General features: G+C 50.7%; 1 protein-coding gene across 5 annotated transcripts in view; it reads right to left on the bottom strand.

The window, feature by feature from the left end:
* Positions 1-13,137, bottom strand: part of atg9b (autophagy related 9B) — a 94,454-nt gene that overhangs the window by 34,461 nt on the left and 46,856 nt on the right. For all 5 annotated transcript variants that reach the window (XM_070897039.1, XM_070897054.1, XM_070897047.1 and 2 more), the window contains exons 6-7: positions 4,860-5,001; positions 2,725-3,473 (exon numbers count right to left, since the gene is read on the bottom strand). In XM_070897039.1, coding sequence (XP_070753140.1) covers positions 2,725-3,473; positions 4,860-5,001 — 891 coding nt within the window. The remainder of the gene's footprint in view (positions 1-2,724; positions 3,474-4,859; positions 5,002-13,137) is intronic.

Here is a 13,137-nt window from a genome sequence, read left to right as displayed (position 1 = left end):
TTTGTAACAAGATCGAGGAGTTGACGGCACAAATAGATATAAATAGGTATGATCTGAGCCATTACAGAGACGTGATTGCAAGGTGACCAAGGCTGGGAACTAAATATTCAGGAGTATTTGACAATTCGGAAGGACACACAGAAAGGAAAAGGAGGTGGGGTAGCTCTGTTAATAAAGGATGGGATCAGTGCGCTAGTGAGAAATGATATTGGCTCAGAAGATCAAGATGTAGAATCAGTTTGGGTGGAGATAAGAAATAATAAGGGTAAGAAGTCACTGGTGGGAGTGGTCTACAGGCCCCAAACAGTAGCTACACTGTTGAACAGAGTATAAATCAAGAAATAATGGAGGCTTGTAAAAAAGGTAGTGCAATAAATATTGGCGATTTTAATCTTCACATAGATTGGAAATCAAATTGGCAAAGGTAGCCTTGAGGACAGGTTCATAGAATGTATTCTGGATAGTTTCATGGAACAATACTTGTGGAACCAACCAAGGAGCAGGCTATTTCACATCTAGTAATGTGTAATAAGACTGGCTTAATTAATGATCTCATAGTAAAGGATCCTCTAGGGAAGAGTGATCATAGCTTGTTAGAATTTCAAATTCAGTTTGAGAGTGAGAAACTTGGGTCTCAAACTAGTGTCCTGAACTTAAATAAAGGCAATTACAAAGATATGAAGAAAGAGTTGGCTAAAGTGGACTGGGAAAATATATTAAAGGACATGACGGTAGATAAGCAGTGGCAAACATTAAAGGAGATAGTTCATAACTCTCAGCAAAGATATATTCCAGTGAAAAAGAAACGACTCCAGAGAAGGATGAACCATCCGTGGCTAATTAAGAAAACAAAGGACGGTTGATTCCTGAGATGAAGGGGTTGTCTTATGAAGAAAGGTTGAGCAGGTTGGGCCTATACTCATTGGAGTTTAGAAGAATGAGAGGTGATCTTACTGAAACATAAGATTCTGAGGGAGCTGGACAGGGTAGATGCAGAGAGGATGTTTCCCCTTGTGGGGGAATCTAGAACTAGGGGGCATAGTTTCAGAATAAGGGGTCGCCCATTTAAAATGGAGATGAGAAGGACTTTCCTCTCAGAAGGTCATGAATCTTTGGAATTCTCTGCCCCACAGATCTGTGGAGGCTGGGTCATTAAATATGGAGGTGGAGAAAGACAGATTTTTGAAAGATAGGGGAGTCAAGGGTTATGGGGAGCGGGCGGGGAAGTGGAGTTGAGGCCAAGATCGGATCAGCCGTGATCTCAACCCATCATTGCCACAGGCTTTTCCCAGTATCATTGATACTGCAGCACCTCATTGTCAGCATTGCTGGCTGGTCTGTGCCTCAACAGGAGAAGCACGGCAAGGAGAGAGAGCTGGAGGACGGAAGCAGGTGTGCTCATGCCAGATCTATCTCAGTCGGGTGGTCAGGGGGATTGAAGGTTTCAATAAATTCTACATACCACCATCTGTACCTCAAACTACACACACTGCCCAAAGCACTACACCCGCAGCACTCACCCACCAACAATCGCTACCTGCCAACACTCACACCCACATCTTGCACACAATGACAGCGAATCAACTGCAGGGGGCACAAGGGTCATTAGTTATTGTGATATGCTTATGCATAAACTTAATGAAATTTGCAATATTTTGTGGTCTCTCTCATTTTACCTTTGCGCACAGGATGCTGTTAATGGCATGACACGAAGATGGTATAATGGGGGCATGTGGTGAGCAAAAGGGACCTGGGGTTCAGTCATCCTGGTGAGGTTGGGGGTCTGTTTGGAGGAGGTAGCAGGGTTCTGTGACCACATCCTTGGTGATGCAGAGCATCGAATACACTGCTCCTCGCATAACTGAAGGTAGGAGAGGTGCTGTCGGAGGGTAAGGCCTCCTGGTGGTCGGAGGGTAAGGCCTCCTGGTGAAAGCCCTGATGTACCACCTCATCCCTCACAGAATGGTTACAGCACGAAAGAAGTACATTCGGCCCGTTGAGCCTGTGCAAGAGCATCTCAGCTAGTCCCACTTACCCGCGTCATCGGATACCTTATCGAACCCCCGGTACCTGCCCTGGGAGTGTTTGATGGGACAGTGTAGAGGGAGCTTTACTCTGTATCTAACCCCCTGTATCTGCCCTGGGAGTGTTTGATGGGACAGTGTAGAGGGAGCTTCACTCTGTATCTAACCCAGTGCTGTACCTGCCCTGGGAGTGTTTGATGGGACAGCGTAGAGGGAGCTTCACTCTGTATCTAACCCCCTGTACCTGCCCTGGGAGTGTTTGATGGGACAGTGTAGAGGGAGCTTTACTCTGTATCTAACCCCGTGCTGTACCTGCCCTGGGAGTGTTTGATGGGACAGTGTAGAGGGAGTTATACTCTGCATCTAACCCCCTGTACCTGCCCTGGGAGTGTTTGATGGGACAGTGTAGAGGGAGCTTTACTCTGTATCTAACCCCCTGTACCTGCCCTGGGAGAGTTTGATGGGACAGTGTAGAGGGAGCTTTACTCTGTATCTAACCTGTGCTGTACCTGCCCTGGGAGTGTTTGATGGGACAGTGTAGTGCGGGAACGATGGCTGCACCATGGAATGACGGTCTCCAGGTTCAAGTCCCATGCCCTCTCTCAATCAGCTGGGCCGAGATGCATTGACCTGGTCCAAGCCTGATTTTCACTCAGCTGCAGGTGGCGAATGGTCGCTTGCCTTGCCCCCTAGGCCTTACCTGCACACCGTCACCAGGATGCCGAGCACGGTAATGGCGGTCAGGATGTGCTGCACCGTCAGCACATCCTCGTCGTAGACGGTGAGGGCGATCAGGACAGCCAGGATGGAGCCGGAGAAGAAGGCCAGGTTCTGGGCGAAGACGGTGAGCAGTGGCGAGGTGAAGGAGTTCATGTACTTGGTGGCCGGCTTGTAGCCGCGGCTGAGCCGGGCCTGCAGCTCGTGGTCCAGCTCGTTGAAGTGCCGGAGATACAGGCGCCCGAACAGTGACCAGCGGCGGGCCCCCAGGCTGCCCGGCTCTCGCTTGATCACCTCGGTGTAGCTGAAGAAGGCGTAGAGGATCTGCCAGACCAGGATGAACGGGCAGAGCAGGAGGTTGGCCATCCCGATCAGCAGCACTGTCCGGCTGAGCTGCCGAGCCAGCTCCAAGCGGCTCCCGGAACGCTTGTACTTGGGGTGAAGGTTCCACTTGTTCTGGAAGAGGGACCCGGGGCCCCAGAAGAAGATCATCTCGAAGTTGTACTTCAGCCCCTGGGAGAAGAAGATGACATCGCCCAGAAACGGGAGGCCAAGCCGCACTGGCAGCAGCGACTTGTTGACCATGGCCACCGTGTAGTTCTTGAAGCGGAGGATGCGGTGGTAGATGTCGAGCTCGGTCAGCTCCTTCTTGTGGATGCACATCTGCTGCTCCCGCTGGAGCAGGATCAGGCGGGCTTGCACTTCCTGCCAGGTGTAATTGCACAGCTCGACCTAGAGGGGGCAGGAAAGGTCACAGGCTGTCAACACCCGACATGACACTCACGGTATGGCTCAGAGACATGGGCCATGTACAGCAGACACCTCAAATCGCCGGAGAAATACCACCAACGATGTCTCCGCAAGATCCTGCAAATCCCCCGGGAGGACAGACGCACCAACGTTAGCGTCCTCGACCAGGCCCAACATCCCCAGCATCGAAGCACTGACCACACTCGACCAGCTCCGCTGGGCAGGGCCACATTGTTCGCATGCCTGATACGAGACTCCCAAAGCAAGCGCTCTACTCGGAACTCTTTCACGGCAAGCGATCCCCAGGTGGGCAGAGGAAACATTTCAAGGGTGCCCTCAAAGCCTCCCTGATAAAATGCAACAGCCCCACCGACACCTGGGAGTCCCTGGCCAAAGACCAGTCCGCCCTAAGTGGAGGAAGAGCATCCGGGAGGGCGCTGAGCACTTCGAGTCTCGTCGCCGAGAGCGTGCAGAAACCAAGAGCAGGCAGCGGAAGGAGCGTGCGGCAAACCTGTCCCACCCACCCCTTCCCTCAACCACTGTCTGTCCCACCTGTGACAGGGACTGTAATTCCCGTATTGGACCTGAGAACTCACTTTTAGAGTGGAAGCAAGTCTTCCTCGGTCTCGAGGGACTGCCTCTGATGATGAGTGATTGTGTTACCGGGCTAGTAACCCAGAGGCCTGGGCTGATAATCTGGAGAATACGCAGTTCAAATACCACCATGGGCAGTTTGAAAGAAAAAATCTGGGACATAAAAGTTGGGTATCAGTAAACGTGGCCATGAAGCTGTCGGATTGTCGTAAAAACCCAACTGGTTCACTAATGTCCCTTTAGGGAAGGAAATCTGCTGTCCTTACCCGGTCTGGGCCTATATGTGACTCCATATCCAGTCCCACACCAAAGTGGTTGACTCTTAACTGCACTCTGAAGTGGCCCAGCGAGGCACTCAGTTGTAGCAAACTGCTGGGGGCATGTGATTTATTGTTTTACAGGTGCAACTACAATAGTTGTAGAGCTGTTGCCATCGGTAGGCTCGTGGTCTTCCGCGAGAGGTGGGCACCAGAAGGACTGGAGAGCATCATTACCCCCGGAAACCAAATTTTTATTTGATTTAAGTTTCCTTTAAAGTTTTATTTGGAAATTTGTGGGTTTTAGTGCCTTTACCAAAAGGGGCACTTGATTTAAAGTTATCCTCAAAATAGTTGTGGCAAATTGCTGAAAGGCTAACGACTTTCTCAGGGCGACTGGGACTGACACACTGAGTGTGTGGGAGGGGAGACCGACACACTGCTACACCCGAACCCAGAGCGTGTCAAAGCATTCGAACTAGCCTCCTGTTAACTGAGCAGTGAGCTGTGTCTGTACCGTGGGGATCTTCAGGGCTTTGATGTAGAACGTTCGGATTTCCCAGTAACTCAGCAGATTACAGATAACTTTGACCAGCCGGTAGACCCAGAACACAGCAGCCATGGTCAGGAGGAAGATAATCCAACCATCGTTCTGAATCCTACAGAAGAATTGGAAGACGACAAGCATTAAAATAAATCAGGATCAGGAGGGAACCCATACATCTGACTGATTTAAAAAAAACATTTCCTTCACACGATGTGGGAGTCACTGGCAGTGCCAGCATTTATTGCCCATCCCTAACTCCCCTTGAGAAGGTGGTGGTGAGCTGCCATCTTGAACAACACTCAAGTGCTGTTAGGGAGCGAGCTCCAGGACTTTGAACCAGCGACGAAGAAGAAATGGCGATATATTTCCAAGTCAGGATGGTGTGTGACTGGGAGGGGAACGTGGAGGTGGTGGTGTTCCTATGCACCTGCTGCCCTCGTCCTTCTAGGGGGTAGAGGTCGTGGGTTTGGGAGGTGCTGCCGAAGAAGCCTTGGCAAGTTGCTGCAGTGCATCTTGTAGATGGTACACACTGCAGCCACGGTGCGCCGGTGATGGAGGGAGTGAGTGTTGGAGGTGGTGGAGGGAGTGAATGTTGGAGGTGGTGGAGGGAGTGAGTGTTGGAGGTGGGGGATGGGGTGTGGATCAAGCGGCTGCTTTGTCCTGGATGGTGTCGAGCTTCTCGAGTGTTGTTGGAGCTGCACCATCCAGGCAAGTGGAGAGTGTTCCATCACACTCCTGACTTGTGTCTTGTAGGTGGTGGAAAGGCTTTGGGGAGTCAGGAGGTGAGACACTGGCCGGAGAATACCCAGCCTCTGACCTGCTCTTGTAGCTACAGTATTTATGTGGTTGGTCCAGTTAAGTTTCTGGTCACTGGTGACCCCCAGGGTGTTGATGGTGAGGGATTCGGTGATGGTAATGCTGTTGAATGTCAAGGGGAGGTGGCTAGACTCTCGCTTGTTACCTGGTATCTGTGTGGCGCGAATGTTACTTCAGAGACTATCCCCTTTGTGTTTGGGAAAGAAGATTGCCACGATGGCGACAGTGCTGCAGCCAGCAGTGAGTCAGGTGCTGTGCGAGAGGAGAGGTGGGGCCTTTAAATAAGTGCATATGGAGTAACTATTCACCAACGTGATGCTGTAAACACAGCGACTGTCCCGTGACCTGCCAGTGACCCACCTTATTTGGTTACAACACAGAAAAACAGTTCAGTAAACATCGAGTACATGGACACAGCTTTCAAATCCCTCCCCACTCCCCCAGTATAAGGGTTCCCCTGACAGCTTCTGACATTTATGCCCCCGCAGAGCGACAGCAGATGGTGTGCCCTTCCATGGTGGGGGGGGGGGGGGGGAGGGGCTCCAGGCCTCTATCTGGGGACTCCTGCTTAAAAATACATGATTGTGGAGGTCTGGTGTGATGTCTCCTGCAGTCGGATAGCCCGTCACTCGCTGACCAGACTCATATGTGAAGACTGGTCACTTGGTGATTGCCAGAAGTCCCCACGGAATTGTAACGCGTGGAGTTAACACTCGGGGGGGGGGGGGGGGGGGGGGCAACAGAGAGGGGAGGAGAGAAGAGAGAGGGGGGAAGAATCTGAATAAATGAAGGGTGAGGGGAGAGGGAGAGACAGAGAGGGGGCCAATATAGAGGGAATAAAAAGGGGAATGAGAATGACTGAGGGAGCGGCGAAAGGTTTGGAGAATGGGATTGGGGTAATAGAGAGAGATAGACAAGTAGAGAGAGAGGTAGACAGGGAAAGATAGGAGAGTGTGTGGTAACAGAGTAAGAGAAATGAGGAAATAGATAGAAGGAGAAAGAATGGGGAGAGGGAGAGAGATACGGGGAAGTGAGAGAGGGGTAGAGAGAGAGGATGAGAGAGAGACATACAGAAAAAGGGAGATGGTTCAGAAGGTTTTTCTATCAACAGATGATTCACAGTTCGAATCGTGACACGCCCTGTGAAATATAGCTGACAGTTTATAATCCTTTCACAGCTGTTGAAAAGCCACAGGCAGACGTGGGCCCCAGCTCCTCCTTTGCCCCTCGGCCATCATCAGATTTAAGAAAGGTGAGAGAGAAACCAAGAAATTATAGACTTTTTGTCAAACATCTGTTGTGGGGGAAGTTATGTTCAGAATAACTCCACGAGACTGTATACTGCAAGCTCGATCTGTTGTGACCTTGGTCTCTGTAATGTAACTCCAGAATGAGGAAGCAGCATGGTAGACTGCCTTTTTTCCCTGCTTGCCCGGGGTGTACAGGTAACCCTTGGGTCTCCCACAGGTGCGCCCCCTAGTGGCAAGTCTTACACACTAGTAAAGTTTACATACATAACATCACTCCCCCCCCCCCCCCCAAAAGTCTTAGATACAAGTTATTTACAGGTTGAGGCGATCCGGGGCTCTGCGTTCCCGGGTTGATCGCCTGAGTTGAAGTCCTGGCCTGGGTGAGTCGGTCGGATCATTGCTGCCCTGCGGTGTGGCTGGTCTGACCGGACTGGCGAACATGGTGGGTTCGTCCTGGTGGTTGACCGCGAGCTCGGTTGCTGGTTGGGCGTGTGTGGGTGGATCAATGATGGTAATGTCCTCTTCAAACTGTTTTTGGTTGCCAGTGAACCGCAGTTTGGTCTGATCCAAGTGCTTTCTGCACGTTTGTCCATTCAAAAGTTTGACAACACTCTATTGCCCTCCTTGGCCAACACAGTGCCAGCAACCCATTTGGGACCATGACCGTAATTAAGAACAAATACAGGGTCATTAACGTCAATGTCACGCGATACAGCCGCGCGATCGTGGTACATGTTATGTCGGTGACGCCGGGTTTCTACATGATCATTGAGATCCGGGTGGACTAAGGGGAGCCTGGTTTTAAGTGCTCTCTTCATGAACAATTCTGCAGGGGGAACACCAGTTAGCAAGCGGTGGCTGAGCAAAACCCGAGATAACCAGGTCTGCAGAGAACCGTCCATCACGCGTTTCAAGCTCTGCTTGATAGTTTGGACTGCCCGTTCCGCTTGACCATTGGATGCGGGCTTAAACGGGGCAGACCTGACATGCAATTGGGCGTCTTGAACTCGTTGAATTCCGAGCTGGTGAAACATGGTCCAATGTCACTAACAAGGACATCGGCAAACCATGGGTGGAGAACATGGCCCGGAGGCTTTCAATTGTGGCAGTGGATGTACATGACGACATTATTATAAATTCAATCCATTTAGAGTAAGCGTCCACTGCTACTAGGAACATCTTTCCTAGAAAGGGGCCAGCGAAATCTAGGTGGACCCTGGACCACGGTTTGGAGGGCCATGGCCACAGACTCAGTGAGGCCTCCCTTGGTGTACTGCTTAACCGTGAGCAAGTGTTACATTGGTGTACACATGACTGCAAATCCGAGTCAATGCCGGGCCACCATCCAGGCGACCTGGCGATAGCCTTCATGATGACTATGCCTGGGTGGGTACAGTGTAGGTCGCGTATAAACGTTTCCCTGCCTTTTTTTGGCAAACCCACGCAATTCCCCCATAGGAGACAATCCGAATGGATGGACATTTCAGCCTTGCATCGGTAAAACAGCTTAATTTCGTCTTGCATTTCCCCGGGAGCAGCCGACCAGCTCCCATTGAGGAGGCAGCTTTTTACTAGTGATAGCACCGGGTCCTGGCTAGTCCAGGTCCTGATCTGGCGGGCCGTGACGGGTGACCCCTGGCTCTCAAAAACATCCGTTACAAGAAGCAAGTCTGCGGGTTGCGCCATTTCTATCCCGGTGGTGGGCAACGGTAGCTGACTGAGGGCATCGGCACAGTGTTCAGTGCCTGGTCTGTGGCGGATTACATCGTCATACGCAGATAATGTTAGTGCTCATCTTTGGATGCGGGATGAAGCATTGGTGTTAATACCTTTGCTTTCTGAGAACAGCGAAATAAGCGGTTTGTGGTCGGTTTCGAGCTCGAACTGGAGTTCAAATAAGTATTGGTGCATTTTCTTAACCCCATATACGCATGCTAATGCTTCTTTCTCAACCATACTGTCGGCTCTTTCAGCCTTAGATAAACTTCTGGACACATATGCAACCAATTGCAGTTTGCCTGACACATTGGCTTGCTGTAACACTCAACCGACCCCGTAAGAAGACGCATCACAAGCTAGTACTAAACGTTTACACGGGTCATACAATGCAAGTAACTTGTTGGAACATAGCAGGTTTCTGGCCTTATCGAAGGCTGTCTCTTGAGATTTACCCCAAACTCAGTCGTCACCCTTGCGTAGCAATAAATGCAAAGGTTCCAGCAAAGTGCTCAACCCTGTTACCAAAGTAGTTGAGGAGTCCCAGGAATGAACGCAGCTCCATCACATTCTATGGTCTGGGTGCAATCTTGATGGCCTCTGTCTTGGGGTCTGTGGGTCTGATGCCGTCCGCCGCAATCTTTCTCCCCAATAATTCAACCTCTGGCACCAGGAAAACACACTTCGAGCGTTTCAGCCTGAGTCCCACTCTGTCCAGTCGCTTTAGAACCTCTTCCAGGTTGTGCATGTGTTCAGTGGTGTTGCGACCAGTGATCAGGATGTCGTCTTGAAACACCACGGTGCGCGGAATCGACTTCAGCAGACTCTCCATGTTCCTCTGGAAGATGGCTGCAGCCGAGCGAATCCCAAAGGGGCATCGGTGGTACATGAACAGTGCTCTCTGCGTGTTGAGGCACGCCAATTTTTTGAAGGTTCAGCCAGCTCCTGTGTCATGTAAGCAGAGGTTACATCCAGCTTGGTGAACAACTTCACCCCTGCTCGCGTTGCAAACAGGTCATCTGCTTTGGGTAGTGGGTACTGGTCCTGTAACGAGACTCAGTTGATCGTTACCTTGTAGTCCCTGCAGATTCTGACCGTGTCATCACTTTTCAACACTGGAACAATTGAATTGATCCAGTCTTTGAACTCGATTGGCGATATGATTCCCTCTCGTTGAAGTCTGTCCAGCTCGATCTCGACTTTCTCTCGCATCATATATGGAACCACTCGGGCCTTGTGATGAACGGGCCGTGCATCAGGGGCTAGAGGGATCTGCACTTTGGCACCTGTGAAGTTGCCGATGCCTGGCTCAAATAATGACGGTAATTTGTTTAGCACTTGGGCGCACGAGGCGTCATCCTCCAAAGATAGTGCTTTGATGTCGTCCCAGTTCCATCGGATCTTTCCTCGTCAGCTTCTGCCGAACAGCGTTGGCCCATCGCCTGGTACAATCCATAGTGATAAATCATGCACAGTTCTATCGTACGATACCTTCACTGCCGCACTGCCAATGGCTGGTATGAGCTCTTTGGTGTAAATGCGCAGCTTTGCGTGAATCGGGCTTACTTTTGGCCTTTGTGCCGAGTTGCCCCACAGTTTCTCGAAAGCCTTCTGGCTCATAATTGACTGACTCGCCCCCGTGTCCAATTCCATGGAAACTGGAATGTCGTTTAATTTGACTTTCAACATTATCGGAGGGCTTTTGGTGGTGAAGGTGTGTACCTCATACACTTCCTCTTCAGCCTCGGGTTTAGTTGCCTCTTACTCGTTCAACGTGATCCGCACCGGATCGGTCATCTTCTGCCGACTCTGTCACGTGGTGAGTCGCAGTACGTTTGCACTTACACAGCCCTTACACACATAGTGCTTGAATCGACACTGATGGGCCCGATGATTACCCCCGCAGCGCCAACATGGTGTTAATGGATTCACATTCATGCCCCACAGCAGACTCAGTCATCCTAAGTCTGGCGTTTGCAGGCATGTGGGCCCTGCCATGTACAGTTCTGCCTGCTGAAGGTGTTATTTTATGCACAGTACTTGCCGGTGAGCTTTGATACTGCAAAGATATCTGGTTAGTGTCATCAGTCATGGACATGAAAGCCTGGGCTATCGTGATGGCCTTGCTCAGATCTAGGGATTCGGCAGACAGCAGTTTGTGAAGAATGACCTGGTGGCCGATTCCAAGTTCGTAAAAGTCACGCAACATTTCCCCCAAAAATCCAGCAAATACGCACGGTCCCGCAAGGCATCTCAGGTCGACGACATAGCTCGCCACTTCTTGGCCCTCGGAGCGATGGTGTGTATAAAAGCGATACCTGGCCATTAAGATGCTCTCCTTCGGCTTGAGGTGTTCCTGAACCAACGTGCACAACTCTGCATATGTCTTGTCCGTTGGTTTAGTCGGTGCTAGCAGATTGTTGATGTGGCCATATATTGTGGACCCACAAATGGTGAAGAGAATCGCCCTGCGCTTGATCTCATTACTGTCCTTATCCAGTTCGTTGGTCACGAAGTACTGGTCAAGATGCTCAACGAAGGCTTCCCAATCATCACCCTCAACAAATCTCTCAAGAATACCAACGGCAGCCATAACTTCGTGAAAGTTCGTGATCTGTTACTCGACGCCAATTGTTATGTTCAGAATAACTCCACAAGACTGTATACTGTAAGCTCAAACTGTTGTGACCGTGGTCTCTTTAATGTAACTCCAGAGTGAGGAAGCAGCATGGTTGACTGCCTTTTATACCTGCTCGCCCGGGGTGTGCAGGTGACCCTCAGGTCTCCAACAGGTGCGCCCCCTGGTGGCAAGTCTTACACACTAGTCAAGTTTACATATATAACAGGGGAAGTTATTGGAATCTATAAATTAAGGACAGAGTGACTGAGCACCTAGAGAAATCTGAGCTGATTAGAGAGACATATGAAGTTCTAACGCGTGGGTCATGTCTAACGAACCTAATTGAATATTTCGAGGAAGTAACTAAAGTAGTAGACAGGGGAATGTCTGCGGATTTAGTTGATATGGACTTCCAGAGGCCATTCGATAAGGTTCCACATAAGAGACTTTAAGCGAAAATGAAAGCTCATGGAGTTGAAGGACAAGTATTGCCCTGGTTAGGAGAATGGTTCAGGATTGAAGACAGAGAGTAGGGAGCACGCGGAAACCAAGCGCAAACGGCAGAAGGAGCACACGACAACCCGGGTCCCCCACCCACCCATCCCTTCAACCACCATCTGCCCACCTGTGACAGAGTCTGTAGGTCACCTGAGAACTAATTTCTAGTGTGGAAGCAAGTCATTCTCGACCCCGACAGACTGCCTCAGAAGGAAGAGGAGGAGAATGGGTATGTATGCAAATTAGAAGAAAGTGACTCGTGGTGTCCCACAAGGATCTGTGCTGGGCAACGTCACCCTTCATTTTAAATTTGAGGGGCGGAGGGGGGAGAAGGAGCACACTGCCCCATGCACAGTACAAAATACGGAGGTAATATATTTATTAAACTGGGTGGGATATCAAAGGGTGTGAGGAGTGAGGGGGAGAGTGGGATTAGACTGGATGGGATATTAAAGGGTACGGGGAGAGAGGGGAGAGTGGGATTAGACTGGGTGGGATTAGACTGGGTGGGATATTAACGAGTGTGGGGAGTGAGGGGGAGAGTGGGATATTAACGAGTGCGGAGAGTGAGGGGGAGAGTGGGATTAGACTGGGTGGGATATTAAAGGGTACGGGGAGTGAGGGGGAGAGTGGGATTAGACTGGGTGGGATATTAAAGGGTACGGGGAGTGAGGGGGAGAGTGGGATTAGACTGGGTGGGATATTAAAGGTACGGGGAGTGAGGGGGAGAGTGGGATTAGACTGGGTGGGATATTAAAGGGTACGGGGAGTGAGGGGGAGAGTGGGATTAGACTGGGTGGGATATTAAAGGGTACGGGGAGTGAGGGGGAGAGTGGGATTAGACTGGGTGGGATATTAAAGGGTACGGGGAGTGAGGGGGAGAGTGGGATTAGACTGGGTGGGATATTAAAGGTACGGGGAGTGAGGGGGAGAGTGGGATTAGACTGAGTGGGATATTAAAGGTACGGGGAGTGAGGGGGGGAGTTGTGTTGAACTGGGTGAAGAACACCGGGGGAGAGTTGATGAAAGAAGATTGCCACGATGGCGACAGTGCTGCAGCCAGCAGTGAGTCAGGTGCTGTGCGAGAGGAGAGGTGGGGCCTTTAAATAAGTGCATGTGGAGTAACTATTCACCAACGTGATGCTGTAAACACAGCGACTGTCCCGTGACCAGCCAGTGACCCACCTTATTCGGTTACAACACAGAAAAACAGTTCAGTAAACATCGAGTACATGGACACAGCTTTCAAATCCCTCCCCACTCCCCCAGTATAAGGGCTCCCCTGACAGCTTCTGATATTTATGCCCCCGCAGAGCGACAGCAGATGGTGTGTCCTTCCATGGTGGGG

Source organism: Pristiophorus japonicus, chromosome 1 (assembly GCF_044704955.1).
Source record: "Pristiophorus japonicus isolate sPriJap1 chromosome 1, sPriJap1.hap1, whole genome shotgun sequence".
NCBI lineage: Eukaryota > Metazoa > Chordata > Chondrichthyes > Pristiophoridae > Pristiophorus > Pristiophorus japonicus.
The sequence above is the reverse complement of the archived record's forward strand: the minus strand, read 5'-3'. Positions and strand labels throughout refer to the sequence as shown.